Source organism: Phacochoerus africanus, chromosome 6 (genome assembly GCF_016906955.1).
Source record: "Phacochoerus africanus isolate WHEZ1 chromosome 6, ROS_Pafr_v1, whole genome shotgun sequence".
Lineage (NCBI taxonomy): Eukaryota > Metazoa > Chordata > Mammalia > Artiodactyla > Suidae > Phacochoerus > Phacochoerus africanus.
Window position 1 is genome coordinate 97,843,947 of NC_062549.1, and position 21,029 is coordinate 97,864,975.

Below are 21,029 nucleotides of genomic sequence, written 5' to 3' on the forward strand. Positions count from 1 at the left end.
AAGAGGGATAAACTGGTTCATCTCTTCAGTTTCCCCAATACCTAGATCTGTGTTTGACTAGTAATAGCACTTGAACATTGATGAACACTTTCCCAGGACAGAGGGGGGTCAGAATGAACATCTACTCCAGCCACTCTAAGTGAACTATTTTCATGTGGGGGCAGTAAAAATGTTCTCTCCTCTCTCATTTCTAGTCAAGATTATACTGCTTGACTAGTTCTGAGTGGAAAACCACGCTAGATTCCTTTTCCCCTTAATTAAAAAGTTTTAACATAAAAGATGTGCATAGCTTTTAAAAAACGTGTGTATTACTAAGAGGTGCCTAACAAGACTCCTGATCCCACAGCCTCATTCCACAGATACTTTTAAGCACTGTAAACAATTTTTTTTGTGATATTCCTTTCATAATTCTAAATGTCATGCTTATGCTGCTAATTCCTAACTTATAAATTTTAGACAATGTTGATTTGCTGTGTTAAAAATCATAAGTTTTAGCTTTCTTACATCACACTATATTCTCACTTCTTCTTCCTCCAACATCTCAATAAAAATTAAATCCATATTCGGTACCGATTATTGTAATCAATACATTATTGTAAGCATGTAACAACTAAATCATATACTGTACTAGGGCTTCCTTTCTTGTGTATTTTTTTCCTCTGAAGTTAACTGTCTCATATCTATTTGTAACTTTCCACATGCCTCTCACTGATTCCTCCACAATAACCAAACATCAAACTCCTGTTGCTTCATTCAAGCATTCATTTTCTAAAAATTGTTGACCATTCTCATCTGCTATGTCTCCTCTCCTGTTGTTTTAAAACACCTCTTAAAATTCATTGCTATTATTTTAGCGAGCTTTCAGGAAGAAATAGTTTAAATATATGTTTTATCTGCCAGGTTTAGCCAGAAGTTAAATATACCTACTGTGGATTTTGACCTTATCAATTTTCTTCTTTTTTTTTTTTTTTGGCTTTTTTAGGGTCGCACTCGCAGCCAGGGGTTGAATTGAAGCTATGGCTGCTGGCCTACACCACAGCTCACGGCAATGACAGATCCTTAACCTACTGAGCGAGGCCAGGGATTGAACCTGTCCTCATGGATGCTACTCGGATTGGTTTCCACTGTACCACAACGGGAACTCCTGACCTTACCAATTTTTTAAGGAAAAGACTCATTACCATCATTACTATCTAGTATTTCACCAATTCTAAGATGCATATTTTTTCACATTTTATTATTCCTAAAATCAGGATATATCTTTCAATTAATGATGTGTTGTTTAATTGGTAGCTTTTTTCTCTTAGCAGTACATAAAATAGTAGTGTATCTCACAACTGATCTCATTTCAGAATTGAGGAGATGCATGTGATATTCCCACCATCAAAATATGATACCAAAAAGTAACTAAAATTAGGAGTTCCCGTTGTGGCGCAGTGGTTAACGAATCCGACTAGGAACCATGAGGTTGCAGGTTCGATCCCTGCCCTTGCTCAGTGGGGTTAAGGATCCGGCGTTGCCGTGAGCTGTGGTGTAGGTTGCAGATGCGGCTCGGATCCCGCGTTGCTGTGGCTCTGGCGTAGGCCAGCGGCTACAGCTCCGATTAGACCCCTAGCCTGGGAACCTCCATATGCCTCGGAAGCGGCCCAAAGAAATAGCAAAAAGACAAAAAACAAAAAACAAACAAAAAAAGTAACTAAAATTAATAAGTGAGGGGAAATTTTTAATATTATTTTCCAAAAGACAAACTTTTACCTATTCAGTCGAAAAATCATTTGACCTATTGTATACTGCTGAATATGTAAAATGGTGCAGATGCTATGGAAAATGGTGTGGCAGTTTCTCAAAGAATTAAAAACAGAATTACCATATGATCCATCAGTCCCACTTTGGGTATATTAAAAGCAGAATTTTGAAGAGATATTTACATAACCATGTTCATAACAGCATTATTCATAATAGCCAAGAGGTGGAAGCAACCCAAATGTCCATCCACAGATGAATAAACAAAATGTGATATATACATACAGTAGAATATCATTATTCAGCCTTAATATGGAAAGAAATTCTGTCATATGCTACAACATGAATAAGCCTGAGGACATTATGCTAAATGAAATAAGCAAGTCGTGAAAGACAAAAAAAATACTATATGATGGTACTTATATGAGATATCTAAAGCAGTCAAATTCATAGAAAGTAGAATAATAGTTGCCAGAAGGGAGGCAGAAATGAGTTGTTTAATGGGTAGACAATTTCAGGTTTTTTTTTTTTTGGCCATGCCCCCAACATGCAGAAGTTCCCAGGCCAGGGACTGAACCCATGCCACAGCACTGACAACAATGGATCCTTAACCCTCTGTGCCACAAGAGAACTTCAAGTTTCAGTTTTGCAAGATGAAAAAGTTAGAAAGATCCATTGCACAACAATGTGAATATACTTAACACTATTGAAATGTACATTTAAAAATGGTTAAGAGGAGGAGCTCCCAGTGGCCTAGTGATTAAAGATCTGGTATTGCCACTGTTTTTTGGCATGGCCAAAAAAAAAAAAAAAAGTTGAGAGCCAAAAAAAAAAAAGTTGAGAGCCAAAAAAAAAAGACTGATCAAATTATAAATTTTAAATATGTACAGTTTATTATATGTCAATTATGTCTCGATAAGTGATTAAAAAATCATTTGAAGCAATAGGAGAATTCAGAAAAGTTGTTAGGTATGAGACACTGCTACAAAAACAACAGCTTTTCGGGGGTACCTGTTGTGGCCCAGTGGTAAGTAACATCCTTGACTAGTCCCTAAGGATGTGAGTTCAATCTCCGGCCTCACTCAGTGGGTTAAGGATCTGGCATTGCCGTGAGCTGTGGCATAGGTCACAGACATGGCTCGGATCTGGTGTTGCTGTGGCTGTGGTGTAGGCCAGCGTCTACAGCTCCAATTCAACCCCTAGCCTGGGAACTTCCATACGCCACAGGTGAGGCCCTAAGAAAAAGACAAAAAAACACCAAAAAACAAAAAAAAACTAGCTTTTCTTTCTATGTACCTAATATTTTTTTCTTTTGATCCAGTGACAACAACCTGGATCAAAAGAAAAACCTGTTGAAGCACATGGAAATTCCATAAATATTTTACTTTTGCTTTACAGTTTTATAATTCAAAAAGTAATTTCAGGAGTTCCTGTCATGGAGTGGTGGTTGACGAATCCAACTAGGGACCATGGCGTTGCTGGTGTGATCCCTGTCCTTGCTCAGTGGGTTGAGGATCTGGCGTTGCCATGAGCTGTGGTGTAGGTTGCAGACGCGGCTTGGATCCTGCCTTGCTGTGGCTCTGGTGTAGGCTGGTGGCTACAGTTCCAACTGGACCCCTAGCCTGGGAACCTCCACGTGCCGTGGGGGGTGGCACTAGAAAAGGCAAAAAGGCAAAAAAAAAAAAAGTAATTTCACATGCTCTGCTTTGTTTAGATTTTGATACTGATTTAAAAAAAGGCCAGGTACTACTACTACCCTTTAATAGATCATAAAACATCTCCATAAAGCTATACTAAGGATTTACCCAATGCAGAGCTTGGATTTCAGCCAGATATTTTGATTTCTAGAAAACAATTTTTTTGCTCCAACAATTCAAAGAAAAAAGTCCCCATTCATAATTGTGATAAAAATATAAAATACTTGGGAATTAAGAGGGCATATGTGAAAGTATAAAATGGCAAAACTTTACTTGAGGAAACAAAAGATGAGTTAAATAAAATGGAAACATTACTCATTTAATTGGGAATACTACATTTAATAAAAATGGTGATTCTTCATCAAATTGTAAATGTAATAAAAATCCCATTAGAATAGTAGTGGGATACTTTATGAAGTATCATGACATGGGTTATTATTTTCCAAATAATTTTAAACAAAATGCTTAATGGAAAGTGAAAAGTAAAGATAGTAAAAAGCAATGACAGAAAGTAAAAAGCATATGGGTCTGCTATAAATTCATTATTTATAGTCATAATAGCATAAACAATGAATATTAATCTAACAAATATTATAATCTGATTATAGTAAGAAGACGGGGAGATAAAAAAGTATGAGTATACAGTGGGTGTGTGGGAGGGAAATGGAGCTAAGCTAAAGTTTCATCTTCTATAGCTGGAAATTAAAAGGTACTGCTTGAATCTGAAATATCAAGTAGGAGTAATATAACCAAGGTATAATAGAGATATGAAAATAAATATAAAAGATAAAAAGGATATCCCATGCTCTTGGATTGGTAGGATTCATAGTTAAAATGGCCATACTACCCAAAGCATCCACAGATTTATTTGATTGGGTAATCCCTATCAAATTACCCAAAACATTTTTCATAGAACTAGAACAAATAATTGTAAAATTTATATGGAACCATAAAAGATCCAGGATTGCCTCATCAATCCTGAAGAAAAAAGAACAAAGCAGAAGGCATAAACTTCCCATATTTCAGACACTACTACAAAGCAACCATAATTAAAACAGCATGGTATTGACACAAAAACAGACATATGGACCAATGAAACCAAAGAGAGAGCCAAGAAATAAACCCACACACCTACGGTCAATTAGTCTTCAACAAAGGAGGCAAAAACGTACAATGGAAGAAAGACAATCTCTTCAGCAAGTGGTGCTGGGAAACCTGAGCAGTTGCATGTAAATCAATGAAGTTAGAACACGCCCTCTCACCATACACAGAAATAAACTCAAAATGGCTTAAAGACTCAAATATAAGACACCACACCCTAAAACTCCTAGAAGAGAACATAGGCAAATCATTCTCAGACATAAAGCTCACTATGTTTTCCTAGGTTAGTCTCCCAAGCAACAGAAATAAAAGCAAAATTTAGGGAGTTCCCGTCGTGGCACAGTGGTTAACGAATCCGACTAGGAACCATGAGGTTGCGGGTTCGGTCCCTGCCCTTGCTCAGTGGGTTAAGGATCTGGCGTTGCTGTGAGCTGTGGTGTGGGTTGCAGACGCGGCTCGGATCCCACGTGGCTTTGGCGTAGGCCGGTGGCTACAGCTCCGATTCGACCCCTAGCCTGGGAACCTCCATATGCCGAGGGAGCGGCCCAAAGAAATAGCAAAAAGACAAAAACAAATAAACAAACAAAAAAAAAACAAAAACAAAAAAGCAAAATTTATAAACAAATGGGACCTAATCAAACTTACAAGCTTTTGAACAGAAAGGGAAACCACAAGCAAAAAGAAAATACAGGAGTTCCCGTTGTGGCGCAGTGGTTAACAAATCCGACTAGGAACCATGGGGTTGCGGGTTCCATCCCTGCCCTTGCTCAGTGGGTTAACGATCCGGCGTTGCCGTGAGCTGTGGTGTAGGTTGCAGACATGGCTCGGATCCAGCGTTGCTGTGGCTCTGGCGTAGGCCGGTGGCTACAGCTCCGATTCAACCCCTAGCCTGGGAACCTCCATATGCTGTGGGAGTGGCCCAAGAAATAGCAACAACAACAAAAGACAAAAGACAAAAAGACCAAAAAAAAAAAAAGAAAAGAAAATACAACCTATGGACTAGGTGAAAATATTTGCAAATAATGCTACTCACAAGGGATTAATTTCCAAAATATACAAACAGCTCATATACCTCAATATTAAAAAAAAAAATCCAATAAAAAAATGGGCAGAAGATCTAGACATTTCTCCAAAGGCATACAGATGGCCAACAGGAACATGAGAAGATGCTAAACATCATTAATTATTAGAGAAATGCAAATCAAAACTACAATGAGTTATCACCTCATATTGATCAGAATGTCTGTCATTAAAAAGTCGACAAATAATAAATGCTGGAGAGGGTTTGGAGAAAAAGAATCCTCCTACACCACTGGAGGAAATGTAAATTGGTACAGCCATTATGTAGAACACATGGAGGTTCCTTAAAAACTAAAAATAGAGTTTTCATGTGATCCTGCAATCCCACTCCTGGGCATACATCTGGACAAAATTAAAATTAGAAAATTTTCGAATTTTTCACAGCAGCACTATTTACAATAGTCAAATCACAGAAGCAACTTAAATATCCATCAATAGATGAATGGATAAAGATGTGGGAGTTCCTATCGTGGCTCAGTGGAAACAAATCCAACTAGTATCCATGAGGATGTGGGTTCAATCCCTGACCTTGCTCAGTGGGTTGGAGATCTGGTGTTGCCATGAGCTATGGTGTAGGTTGCAGATGTGGCATTGCTGTGGCTGTAGCGTAGGCCAGCAGCTACAGCTCCAATTGAACCCCTAGCCTGGGAACTTCCATATGCCTTGAGGGCAGCCCTAAAAAAAAAAAAGCAAAATAAATAAATAAATACATACATAAGATGTGATATATTTATATAATAGAATATTACTCAGACATAAAAAAGAATGAAATAATGCCATTTGCAGCAATATAAACGGACCAGAGATAATCACACTAAGTAAAGTAAATCAGACTACGCACAATTATGCTACCAAAATCAGAAATCGTGAGAAGTAGACGGTACAAATGCAGGACACTGGAGATGCACTTGCAATTAAGAGACCAACAACTTAAAACAATCTCGTATATATATATATAGACTCATATCAAAACTTCAGAGTAACTGCAAACCAAAAATCTATAATTGATACACCAACAAATAAGAAAAATCAACTAAAATACAACACTCTAGACAGTCACCAAACCACAAAAAAGAGAACAAGAGAAGATGGGAAGAAAAATGAGCAACAAAAACAAATCCAAAACAATTAATAAAATGGCAATAAGAACATACATATCAGGAGTTCCCGTCGTGGCGCAGCGGTTAACGAATCCGACTAAGAACCATGCGGTTGTGGGTTCGATCCCAGCCCTTGCTCAGTGGGTTAACGATTCGGCGTTGCCATGAGCTGTGGTGTAGGTTGCAGAAGCGGCTTGGATCCCACGTTGCTGTGGCTCTGGCGTAGGCCAGTGGCTGCAGCTCCGATTCAACCCCTAGCCTGGGAATCTCCATATGCCACGGGAGCGGCCCAAGAAATGGCAAAAAACAAACAAACAAACAAACAAACAACAAAAAAAAACCCCATACATATCAATAATTACCTTAAATGTTAATGGACTAAACCCCCAACCAAAAGACACAGACTGGCTGAATGGATATAAAAACAAGACCCATATATATGCTGTCTTCAAGAGACCCACTTCACTTCCAGGGACTCATACAAATCCAAAGTGAGAGTATGGAAGAAAATATTTCATGCATACGGGAATCAAAAGAAAGCTGGAGTAGCAACCCTCATTATCAGACAAAACAGACTTTAAAATGGAGAATATTTTAAGAGACAAGGAAGGACACTCACTACATAATGATCAAAGGATCAATCCAAGAAGATGATATGACAATTTTAAATATCTACACACCCAACATAGGATCATCACAATATATAAGGCAACTGCTAACAACCTTAAAAGGAGAAATCAACAGTAACACAATAATAGTGGGGGACTTTAACACCCCACTTACAGCAATGGACAGATCATCCAGACAGAAAAGCAGTAAGGAAACACAGACCCTGAATGAAGCATTAGACCAGATGGACTTAATAGATATTTATAGGACATTCCATCCAAAAGCAACAGAATACACATTCTTCTCAAGTGCACACGGAACACTCTCTAAGACTGATCACATCCTGGGCTACAAATCAAGCCTCAGTAACTTTAAGAAATTGAAATCATATCAAGCATCTTTTCTGGCCACAATGATATACAACTGGAAATCAACAAGAAAAAAAACTGCAAAAAACAGAAACACATGGAGACTCAACAACATGCTACTAAACAACCAATGGATCACTGAAGAAATCAAAGAGGAAATTTAAAAATACCTAGAAGCAAATGACAACGAAGATATGACACTCCAAAACCTATGGGATGCTGCAAAAGCCGTTCTAAGGGGAAAGTTTATAGCAATACAAGCCCACCTCAGGAAACAAGAAAAAGCTCAAAACAAGCTAACTTTACATCTAAAGCAGCTAGAGAGAGAACAGACAAGACCTAAAGTTAGTAGAAGGAAAGAAATCATAAAGATCAGAGCAGAAATCAATGAAATAGAAACGAAGAAAACCACAGAAAAGATCAGTGAAACAAAAAGCTGGTTCTTTGAAAAGATCAACAAAATTAATAAACCCTTAGCCAGACTTATCAAGAAAAAGAGAGAAGCCCGAAATCAATAAAATTAGAAATGAAAAAGGAGAAGTCACAACAGACATCACAGAAATACAAAGGATCAAAAGAGACTACTATATGCAACTATACTCCAATAAAACAGAAAACCTAGAAGAAACAGACAAATTCTTTTTTTTTTTTTGCCTTTTTTGCCATTTCTTGGGCCGCTCCGGGGGCATATGAAAGTTCCCAGGCTAGGGGTCTAATCGAAGCTGTAGCCACCAGCCTATGCCAGAGCCACAGCAACGCAGGATCCAAGCTGCGTCTGCAACCTACACCACAGCTCACGGCAACGCCAGATCCTTAACCCAATGAACAAGGCCAGGGATCGAACCTGCAACCTCATGGTTCCTAGTCGGATTCGTTAACCACTGAGCCACGATGGGAACTCCAGAAATGGACAAATTCTTAGAAAAGTACAATCTTCCAAGACTAAACCAAGATGAAATAAAAAAGATGAACGGACCAATCACAAGAACTGAAATTCAAACTGTGATTAAAAAACTTCCAACAAACAAAAGTCCAGGACCAGATGGCTTCACAGGAGAATTCTATCAAACATTTAGAGAAGAGCTAACACCTATCCTTCTGAAACTATTCCAAAAAATTGCAGAGGAAGGGATACTCCCAAACTCATTCTATGAGGCCACCATCACCCTGATACCAATACCAGACAAAGACATCACAAAAAAAGAAAACTACAGGCCTATTTCACTGATGAACATCGATGCAAAAATCCCCAACAAAATACCAGCAAACCGCATCCAATAATACACTAAAAGGATTGTACATCATGATCAAGTGGCATTTATCCCAGGGATGCAAGGGTTCTTCAATATCCTCAAATCCATCAGTGTGATATACCACACTAACAAACTGAAGAATCAAAACCATATGATTCTCTCAATAGACATGGAAAAAAGCCTCTGACAAAATCCAACACCCATTTCTGATAAAAACCCTTCAGAAAGTGGGCATAGAGGGAACCTACCTCAACATGATAAAGGCCATATATGACAAACCCACAGCGAACATCATTCTCAGTGGTGAAAAAGCTGAGAGAATTCCCGCTGAGATCAGGAACAAGACAAGGATGTCCGCTCTCACCACTACTCTTCAACATAGTTTTGGAATTCCTAGCCACGGCAATCAGAAAAGTAAAAGAAACAAAAGGAATCCAAATTGGAAAAGAAGAAGTAAAACAATCACTATTTGCAGATGACTTGATACTATACCTAGAGAATCCTAAAGACTCTACCAGAAAACTGTTAGAGCTCATCAAATGAATTTGGCAAAGTCGCAGGATACAAAATCAACACACAGAAATCAACAGCGTTTCTATATACTAACAATGAGAGAGCAGAAAGAGAAATTATGGAAGCAATCCCATTTACCATTGCATCCAAAAGAATCAAATACCTAGGAGTAAACCTACCTAAAAAGACAAAAGACCTGTACTCTGAAAACTGTAAGGCACTGATGAAAGAAATCCAAGAAGACACAAACAAATGGAAAGACATACCATGCTTGTGGATTGGAAGAGTTAATATTATCAAAATGACTATACTACCTCAGGCAATCTACAGATTCAATGCAATCCCTATCAAATTTTTCACAGAACTCGAACAAAATATTTTAAAGTTTGTTTGGAAGCACAAAAGACCCAGAATAGCCAAAGATAGCCTGAAAAAGGAAAATGGAGCTGGAGGAATCAGGCTCCCTGGACTTCAGACCATACTACAAAGCAACAATCACCAAAACCGTAGGGTACTGGCACAAAGACAGACATAGACATCAGCGGAACAGGACAGAAAGCCCAGAATTCAACCCACACACTTGCAGTCAACTCATCTATGAAAAAGGAGGCAAGAATATACAATGGAGAAAAGACAGCTTGTTCAATAAGTGGTGCTGGGAAAATTGGACAGCCACATGGAAAAGAATTAAATTAGAATACTCCCTAACACCATACACAAAAATAAACTCAAGATGGATTAAAGACCTAGATATAAGACCAGACACGAGAAAACTCTTAGAGGAAAACACAGGCCAAACACTCTCCAACATAAACAACAGCAACATCTTCTCAGATCCACCTCTTAGAGTAATGACAGTAAAAACAAACATCAACAAATGGGACTGAATTAAACTTAGAAGTTTCTGCACAGCAAAGGAAACCCTAAACAAAACACAAAGACAACCCACAGAATGGGAGAAAATCTTTGCAAATGAATCAACTGACAAGGGATTCATCTCCAGAATTTATAAACAACTTCTGCAGCTCCATACCAAAAAAACAAACAAGCCCATCAAAAAATGGGCAGAAGAGCTAAACAGACAATTCTCCAAAGAAGACACACAGATGGCCAAAAAACACATGCAAAGATGTTCAACATCACTCATTATTAGAGAAATGCAAATCAAAACCACTATGAGGTACCACCTTACACCAGCCAGAATGGCCAGCATCAAAAAGTCTATAGACAATAAGTGCTGGAGAGGGTGTGGAGAAAAAGGAACCCTATTACACTGTTGGTGGGAATGTGAACTGGTGCAACCACTGTGGAAAACAGTATGGAGATGCCTCAGAAAACTAAAAAGAGAACTACCATTTGATTCAGCAATCCCACTCCTGGGCATCTATCCAGAGAAAACCATGACTTGAAAAGACACATGTACTCCAATGTTCACTGCAGCACTATTTGCAATAGCCAAGATATGGAAACAACCTTAAATGTCCATCGACAGAGGAGTGAATCAAGAAGATGCGGATACACAATGGAATATTACTCAGCCATTAAAAGGAAAGAAATAACGGCAATTACAGCAACATGGATGGACCTAGAAATTATCACACTAAGTGAAGTCAGTCAGACAGTGAGACACCAACATCAAATGCTATCACTTACATATGGAATCTAAAAAATGAACTTTGAAGAACAGACTGACTCACTGACTTTATAAAAAACTTATGGTTTCCAAAGGAGACAGGTTGGGGGGTGGAGGGATGCACTGAGGGTTTGGGATGGAAATGCCTTAAAATTTGTTTGTGATGATTGCTGTACACCTATAAAGGTAATAAAATTCATTAAGTAATAAAAATAAATAAAATGGCAAAAAAAGGAATGAAATAATGCCATTTGTAGCAACATAAATGGACCCAGAGATAATCATACTAAGTAAAGTAAATCAGACAAAGACAAACATGATATCACTTATACGGAATCTAAAATATGATACAAATGAACTTATTAACGAAATGGAAACAGACTCACAAACTAAGTTTGGTAAACTTAAGGTTATCAAAGGGGAAAGTGGGGAGGGCTAAATTAGGAGTTTGGGATTAGCAGATGCAAACTACTGTACATAAAATAGATAAATAAGGACCTATTTTACAGCATAGGGAACTATATTCAAGATCTCATGACAAAATATAATGGAAAAGATCATGAAAAAGATACCGAATCACTTTGCTATACACCAGAAACTAACACAACACTGTAAGTTATCTATGTTTCAATTTAAAAAGTTTATTTATTTATTTATTTTGGTCTTTTTTTTTTTTTTTTGCTATTTCTTGGGCCGCTCCCGAGGCATATGGAGGTTCCCAGGCTAGGGGTCTAATCGGAGCTGTAGCCACCGGCCTACGCCAGAACCACAGCAACGTGGGATCCGAGCCGCGTCTGCAACCTACATCACAGCTCACGGCAACGCCGGATCATTAACCCACTGAGCAAGGGCAGGGACCGAACCCACAACCTCATGGTTCCTAGTCGGATTTGTTAACCACTGCGCCACGATGGGAACTCTGGTCTTTTTTTTTTTTTTTTTTGCCTTTTCCAGGGCCACTCCTGCAGCACATGGAGGCTAGGGGTCAAATTGGAGCTGTAGCCACCGGCCTACGCCAGAGCCACAGCAACACAAGATCCAAGCCGTGTCTGCGACCTACACCACAGCTCACAGCAACACCAGTTCCTTAACCCACTGAACAAGGCCAGGGATCGAACCCGCAACCTCATGGTTCCTAGTCAGATTCATTCACCACTGAGCCACGACGGGAACTCCAAAAATGTTTTGTTTTTTTTTTGTTTTTTTTGGTCTTTTTTGCTATTTCTTAGGCCGCTCCCGTGGCATATGGAGATTCCCAGGCTAGGGGTCGAATCGGAGCTGTAGCCTCCGGCCTGCGCCAGAGCCACAGCAACGCTGGATCCAAGACGCGTCTGCAACCCACACCACAGCTCACGGCAACGCCGGATCGCTAACCCACTGAGCAAGGGCAGGGACCGAACCCGCAACCTCATGGTTCCTAGTCGGATTCGTTAACCACTGCGCCACTAAGGGAACTCCCAAAAATGTTTTTTTTAAGAAATAAAACAGGAGCTCTTGCTGTGGCACAGCAGGTTAATGATCCAGCTTGTCTCTGTGGAGGCAATGGTTCAATCCCCAGCCCTACACAGTGGGTTAAGGATCCATTGCAGGTGGGATTTGATCCCTGGCCTGGGAACCTCCATATGCTGTGGGTATAGCCAAAAAAGCAAAAAATACAATACAATACATTACAGTACACATAAAGCAAACAAAGAAACAAAGCTAAAAGAGGAGAAAGTAGTTGCTTTTGAGAAAAAAGTGGGAGCAACTAATATTTTTCAAAATAACCTGGGTAGAATGATTTGATGCTGTAAATTCCATTTATGTATGATTTTGAAGAAAAATTTTTGAAAAGTTAGTCATAATGATCATCTGCTATTGTTTTAAAAATAATAATAAGCACATTTGAACCCTGATATCTTCACTTCTTAAACTTATCTTTTGTGAAATGAGACAGAATATTTTATAAATTTAACTAAGATCCAGGAGGCAAAACAGCTTATGCAGGATTCACACTGAATTGGCAAATTACCTAAATATACAAACAGAAAAAAGAAATCAGGCCTTTCTAGGGAGATCAATTCACCCACCTGATGAAAGAAGTAGGTAACAGCAAGGTCATTGTCATTTAAGAGGATTTCTTCTTCTGTAGTAAAAAGCCACTTTCGAACAGTCAGGCAGGTGCCTGGCACAGCTGATGTGTAATTCTGAACGTAGAGTTTATGAGGAAATTCATTAGGTGCCAGCTTACGCACTGGAGAGAAGACAAAACAATAAAAGCTTGAAAAGCTATATAAGGCATTTCCCTAGTATGAACTGTGTAAAGCAAATAACAGGTTATCATTTAAACCAGGATATCAGCTTAGACCCATCAAGGAGCTCTGTCTTGGGACCACAAAATAACCATTTGTCTAGCCATATCTATACCTTTTAACTGTGACTGGCCAGTTAAGCCTCAAGCTAACTGAAATCTATCATGTGAATGACATGCCCTTCACTTAATATGCCCACTCTGAAGACAGCACCCTACTCCCAAGTCAGTTAAAATATCTGCTCCATTATCTGGTAAGTTACAGCAATGTGCACTGAACATCTTTAAAGCAAACCTCCCCTCTTACCCAGCTGTGGTACATTCAGAGTCTCTCATGTGTCAGTTTTCAATGGACAGCTTTTATTGTTAGAGTGGAAAGGCTCTCCCCATCCCCCCCACAAGTCTAAGACATTCACTGAAGTGAAGTGTCTTCAGGTAGCATTACTTCTTCTTCCTAACAATGCTCAAGCAGGACAAAACACTACAACTTTTAATTTCTACATTGCTTTTCTTTAAAAAGGGTATTTTCTTCTCTTGAGGTTTTCTTGGCTTTATAATACTACAAAAGACAGATTTAATATTTCTCATTTTGTTAACTAAAGCTTAGAAAAGAAGGAGAAGATTAGAATCCAAGCATTCTGGTTCCTCAGCAATCCTTTGTAACATCTCAATCTCCCTAGTTAGACTGTAGGGAGTTGGGAAGATAAAGAACAAAAGGGAGATAGCTGTTTTAGGGGGAATCAAAGTTGTTCTACCTTGACCTGGGACAGCAAGGCAACTCAAATCCACCAAACTCTCTCCCTTTCCGAGATAAGCCAAGTCTGATTAATCAATATTATCTGTCGTTTCTGGACTTGGCCCTGTATGTATATGATGTGGAAAAGAACCATAAAGCCACAGGAAATCTATCATTTAAAGCAAGACTTCTGACTTCCTCTCCTCTGTAGTCTAATTGCAACGATCCCTAGCTTTTATAAGATAACATAAAAGAACAACCTCTGTCACAATGCAATAAAACTTCCTAGTGAAAAAAAATCTGCTTACACAGAAACTTAAATACATGCACCAAAACAAAGGCTTTAAGTCAATGCATCTCTTTCTAACTCCTGAAAACAAAAGATACTCTTAAAAATCTACAAAAAGCATAAAGTACACTAAAACAAGTTGTGGCTAAAAGAAAACCCCATTTTTGAGACTGTTTCATTGAAATATATTGATTTTGCACCTCTGACTTAAAGGAATCTAATGAAAGTATCTCCTCCAGTGCTGGGTGCGAGTAACTGATAACTGACAAAAGAGGAAAAAAGGAGTGATCGGATATCTAGACTTGGCTTTAATGGGGCTTTGTTCTGTCTGCTTGTTAAAACAGTCCTAATGAGTGAGACTGCCCCTTGTCTTCAAGCTCTTCTCTAGGCAAATAGTTTCAATCTGACAACTTCTGGGAGCTTGTCTCTTAGTATTAAATAAAATATCCTCAAACAGAACTTAATATTAGTCACTGGCACTTACCAAAGGAATGATTGATCACTTCAATAAGGCAAAGTAATTTACTGTCGTACTGTCCATGCCAACCTTTGCTGCAATAGCCTAAAGTGTAAACAGGATAGATTAGTTTCAGGGAACTAAATCAGCACTGTGGAAAAAGAGAGACTGCATGAGAAGAGGGGAAAAGGGAGGGGTTTTGCCATGATGGGCTCATATAAACTAAATTTATGGTCCATAGCTATTCTTCTTTGTGGGTATGTATACATTCATGCATACATATACATGAAATAAAGGGGAAAAATACCTGCATTTGATCTAAATAGCTATGATCTCTAAATATGAGTTCCTCCCCTCCAATTAAAGTTGATAATAGTCTCTCCTTAAATATTCAGCCCTCCTCTCTGAAATATGACTTTGTCTCATGAGAGACAAGCAGTGTGCTTGATAAAGGACAGGTTTTTGTTTTTGTTTGCTTTCTGGGGCCGCACTCCCGGCACATGGGGGTTCCCAGGCTAGGGGTCAAATTGGAGCTATAGCTGCTGGCCTACACCACAGCCACAGCAACATCAGATCCTTAACCCACTAATCGAGGCCAGGGATCAAACCCGCAACCTCATAGTTCCTAGTCGGATTTGTTTCCACTGAGCCATGATGGAAACTCCTAGGACGGGTTTTAAGAAGAAAATGAATTTTTAAATATCCAGTCTCACACAATCAGTCTACATTTAATATAGGCTGTTAACATATAACATCTGTGTCTTTGGTTCTTGAGCTTAAAATACTGTTTATCACTTTTATGCATACTTCGCAAATTATTATTTTTCATGTGATCCATGTCCTAAGCTGAAGACTTACATTTCTTAACAATAACCATAATCCGGAGCTCCCATTGTGGCTCAGTGGAAACCAATCTGACTAGCATCTGTGAAGACGCAGGTTTGATCCCTGGCCTCTCTCAGTGGATTAAGGATCCAGCGTTGCCCTGAGCTATGGTATAGGTCTCAGATGTGACTTGGATCCCATGTTGCTGTGGCTGTGATGTAGGCCAGCAGCTACAGCTCTGATTTGACCCCTAGCCTGGGAACTTCTATATGCGTGGGTGTGGCCCTAAAACAAACAAACAAACAAACAAACAAAAAAGAATAACCATAATCCTTATCCATATGAAAAGAGCCAAATGTTGGGACAACAGAGGCACTATGAACAAGTATCAGTCCTTCTTTCTAGGAACTAAGGTCATAACATGACAGATAAAAAGAAATTGAGGAGTTCCCATTGTGGCTCAGTGGTAATGAACCTGACTAGTATCCATGAGAAGGGTGGTTCAACCCCTGGTCTTGCTCAGTGAGTTAAGGATCTGGCATTGCCATGAGCTATGGTGTAGGTCGAAGATGGGGTTCTGATCTGATGTTGCTGTGGCTGTGATGCAGGCTGGCAGCTGCAGCTCAAGTCGACCCCTAGCCTGGGGACCTCCATATGCCGTGGGAGCGGCCCTAAAAAGAAAAAAGAAAAAAAGAAAGAATCAAATATTTATCTCCCCTTTCCTACAAAATCTATTTCAGGATAACTAAGTAGGCTTAGTTGAAAAGGGAAAGTTCATTGTAGAGGAATTCTAGTTAATAAATGCGAAGAAATGAAAGAACTGAAAGATCAGAATTTTGCAACCCTTAATAAAAGCACAGGTTAAAGCAATAATTATCAGTGATATACTCATTTGATAAAAGATCAGTGGAGGAGTTCTCTTGTAGCTCAACAGATTAAAGATTCAGCACTGTCACTGCCATGGGTTTGATCCCTGGCCAGAGAATTTCCACATGCCACAAGTGCGGCCAAAAAAAAAGTCAATGGAGAACTTAATAGAGATATCAAGTTATTAACCACCTAAACCTACTGATTTATTACTACAAGTGGATAACCAGATATTGCGTTCCTTCTTTTGAGAAGCAATATGAAGTACACAGTACCGATTATGAAGTATTCCCTTTTTTTTTTTTGCTTTTTAGGAACACACTCACGGCACATGGAGGTTCCCAGGCCAGGGGTTGAATCGGAGCTACAGCTGCTGGCCACAGCCACAGCAATGCAGGATCCAAGCCGTGTTTGTGACCTACATCACAGCTCCCAGCAACGCCAGATCCTTAACCCACTGAGTGAGGCCAGGGATTGAACCTACAACCTTATGGTTACTAGCTGGATTTGTTTCCGCTGCGCCACAAAGGGAACTCCTGTGAAGTATTCTTACCAAAAAAGCAGAACCTGAATCTAACCAAGCCTCTAGAGCTAAATTCCATTTATAGAAAAACATATTAAATGACACAAATAGACAAAAGAAACAAAGAGATAAATTCAGAATATGGGTCATTCCATGGGACAAAGACCCGATTTCTGCAATAAAACAATAACATGGGGAAAAGTTGAGGAAGAAAAGGAAAGGGAGACTGCCCTATATTAAAACAAACATAAAAACTAAATGTGACTAAAGACCTGTTTAGATCCTGATTTTAACAAAACCAACTGCTAAAAATCATTTTTAGACAATTGGGAAAACCTGACTATGGATTTGTTATTAGTTAAAACCACGGAAATAGTTAATTTTTTAGGTTTGATAATGGCTTTGTGATTATTTAAGAATAAGATACTTTTTAGAGATGTATACTGAAATATACATAGGTCCAATAACATGGAATTTGCTTTAAAATATTTAAATATAGGAAAAGGAAAAAAGAATATATATCACAAATGTAGCAAAATCTTAATGACTATTAATCAAGTGATGAGTGCATGAAGTTTCATTGTACTATTCTATTTTCATGTATGTAATCAGGTTTTTTCACAATTAAGAGGGGGTGCTAATCACAACCATTATAATCTGGGATATCTATTTTACCTTTCTTTCAAGGAGGACAAAGTACTTCCACATTAATAATAATATCAACAGTAGAAGCAAACATTTAGTAAATTTATTATGTGCCAGATACTCTAAGCACTTTATATGTGTTAATTCATTTAATCTATCTTTCTTAGTTTTAAACCATCTAAAGTCAAGTCTATTTGTTCAAGTTTAATTTACCTGATATACGGAGTTCCCATCGTGGTGCAGCAGAAAAGAATCTGACCTGGAACCATGAGGTTGCAGGTTCGATCCCTGGCCTCACTCAGTGGGTTAAGGATCAGGTGTTGCTGTGAGCTGTGGTGTAGGTCGAAGACACAGCTTGGATCCTGTGTTGCTGTGGCTGTGGTGTAGGCCAGCAGCTGTAGCTCCAATTCAACCCCTACCTGGGACCCTCCATATGCCGTAGGCGTGGCCCTAAAGAGAAGAAAAAAAAAAATTTACCTGATATACTTGATCTGTTGTACTGTTCTTTTTAACCCTCACTGTAACTGTTGTTCCATCTGGTAACGCTACTCTCAGCTCTACGTCGGACACACCATTGTAGTTCTGAGGAAAAAACAGAAATATGTTGAAGCCAACATGTTCAAAGTTCAAAACAGAAAACCTGGGAGTTCCCATCATGGCTCAGGGGTAACGAATCCAACTAGCATCCATGAGGATGTGGGTTCAATCCCTGGCCTTGCTCAGTGAGTTAAGAATCCAGCGTGTTGGGGTTCCCGTCGTGGCGCAGTGGTTAACGAATCTGACTGGGAACCATGAGGTTGCGGGTTCAGTCCCTGCCCTTGCTCAGTGGGTTAACGATCCGGCGTTGCCGTGAGCTGTGGTGTAGGTTGCAGACGCGGCTCGGATCCTGCGTTGCTGTGGCTCTGGCGTAGGCTGGTGGCTACAGCTCCGATTCCAGCCCCTAGCCTGGGAACCTCCATATGCCGCGGGAGCAGCCCAAGAAATAGCTAAAAAGACAAAAAAAAAAAAAAAAAAAAGAATCCAGCGTGTCCTTGAGCTGTGTTGTTGGTGGCAGATGTGGCTCAGATCCTGAGTTGCTATGGCTGTGGTGTAAGCCGGAAGCTACAGCTCCGATTCAATCCCTAGCCTGGGAACTTCCACATGCCGTGAGTAAGGCCCTAAAAAAAACAAAACAACAACAACAACAACAAAAGAAACAAAGCAGAAAACTTGTATGAAGCAGTCCAGGTCAAAAACAGATGAGATTTTTCGCTTACTTTCAAACATTCAAAACTCACAAATAAGAAAAGAAAACCCAAAGCAGTAGTTTCAACAAATATTCTCTGGTTTTGAATGGTTAGGCACGCTAGATTGGCTCAAGTGGTATCTTAAGTTTCTTTCAGAAATAATCATGACACCTTTGAAAGGAAAAATTGATGAAGCTCAGGAATCTGAGTTACTCTGATGTCTTATTTTCTTCCTGCAAAGAATAAACAATTCTTATCCTCCTTAATTCAAAAGAATTCCTTTTCTCTTATTGTTTTTGATAATTAACACATTCCTCTAGCATATTTGTGACCTTGTAATTTTTACTACACAGAAATAACTATTTAGGAACAAGTCCATCTTCATTTACCACTTTTAAAAAATACTATTCAGGAGTTCCCGTCGTGGCGCAGTGGTTAACGAATCCGACTAGGAACCATGAGGTTGCGGGTTCGGTCCCTGCCCTTGCTCAGTGGGTTAGCGATCCGGCGTTGCCGTGAGCTGTGGTGTAGGTTGCAGATGCGGCTCGGATCCCACGTTGCTGTGGCTCTCCGATTAGACCCCTAGCTTGGGAACCTCCATATGCCGCGGAAGTGGCCCAAAGAAATGGCAAAAAAAAAAAAAAAATACTATTCATTGCCTAAAACCATTCTAAGCATTATTTTTTGACATCTCTGTAAGAAACTTATAATCTAACTGGGAAAATAAGACATATAAAGTAATTAGTGGATAACATATTCTTTAATACAATAGCATTACATAGTCTTTCTTTTTAATTAATATTTATCAAGCACCTACAATATGCTTGACATTGTGGTAAGGCACTGCGAATATAAAGAGGATCAAGATGTAGCTCTTGTTCCTAAGATCTAACAGCATGGTGACCATAGTTTACTATGTATTTGGAATCTGCTCAGAGGGCAGATATTAAGCGGAGGCAATAAGGAAGGAAAGAAGTTAGGAGGGAAAGAGGGAAAGGAAAAAAGAGGGAAGGAGGAAGGAAACGATAACATGGTGATGAATATGTTAATTAACTTGATTATAGTGATAATTTCACAATGTATACAGATATCAAAGCATCAAATTGTACCCTTAAATATACATAATTTCTATTTGTCAATTATACCTCCATAAAGTTGAAAAAAAATGATTTAGGTCTTACCTACAGGTAGCTTACACTCTAGTAAACTAAAATTATAAAGTGATAATCTGATTATACACAAAAGAAATTAGAGAATGAGAGAGCAACAAGGTGATAATTAGGTGGTAGTGACTGCAGAAGTTCTTGGTGGGATGAAAAATCTGACTTGGGTATTAGGGAAGGCTTCAAAGAGAAGGTGGACCTAGCGCTAGGTCTTGAAGGCTAAGCAGAACACATAAGAAAAGTTGAAAAAATAGTCATCTGGAGAATTTATGGCCATTCAGTATATAATTGATATCTTTATTTTCCCCCACAAGGAGCCAAGAGGTAACAGTCACTATAGAGGGTATTCACCTACCTCATCTGATTCTGATAGGAATTCCTGCATGATGTCACTCTCGCCAATGACTCGTATTGAGCACACTATAGAAAACAAAGAATCTGGCATGAGGCCCTAAAATCAAGAATATAAAGTCGGAGTTCCCTTTGTGGCTCAGCGGTTAACGAACCTGACTAGCACCCGTGAGGATGCAGGTGTGATCCCTAGCCTCGCTAAGTGGGTTAAGGATCCGGCGTTGCCGTGAGCTGTGGCGTAGGTCACAAACTTGGCTCGGATCCTGAATTTCTGTTGGCTGTGGCATAGGCCGGCAGCTGTAGCTCCAACTCAACTCATAGCCTGGGAACCTCCATATGCCACAAGTGTGGCCTTAAAATAGCAAAAAAAAAAAAAAAAAAAAAAAAGAATATAAAGTCAAGGAAGTTCCCTTGTGGCGCAGCAGGTTAAGGATCTGGTGTTGCCACAGCTGTAGTGCAAGCTGCAACTGTGGCTCAGGTTCAGTCCCTGGCCTGGGAATTTCCACATGCCACGAGGATGGCAAAAAAAAAAAAAGAATATAAAGTCAAGAATATATCAA

General features: G+C 39.3%; 1 protein-coding gene across 1 annotated transcript in view; it reads right to left on the bottom strand.

The window, feature by feature from the left end:
- The window catches only part of SNX27 (sorting nexin 27), an 85,789-nt gene that overhangs the window by 18,985 nt on the left and 45,775 nt on the right, over window positions 1-21,029 (bottom strand). The window contains 5 exon segments of the mRNA XM_047784652.1: window positions 13,167-13,330; window positions 14,897-14,920; window positions 14,923-14,974; window positions 18,207-18,311; window positions 20,474-20,538. Coding sequence (XP_047640608.1) covers window positions 13,167-13,330; window positions 14,897-14,920; window positions 14,923-14,974; window positions 18,207-18,311; window positions 20,474-20,538 — 410 coding nt within the window.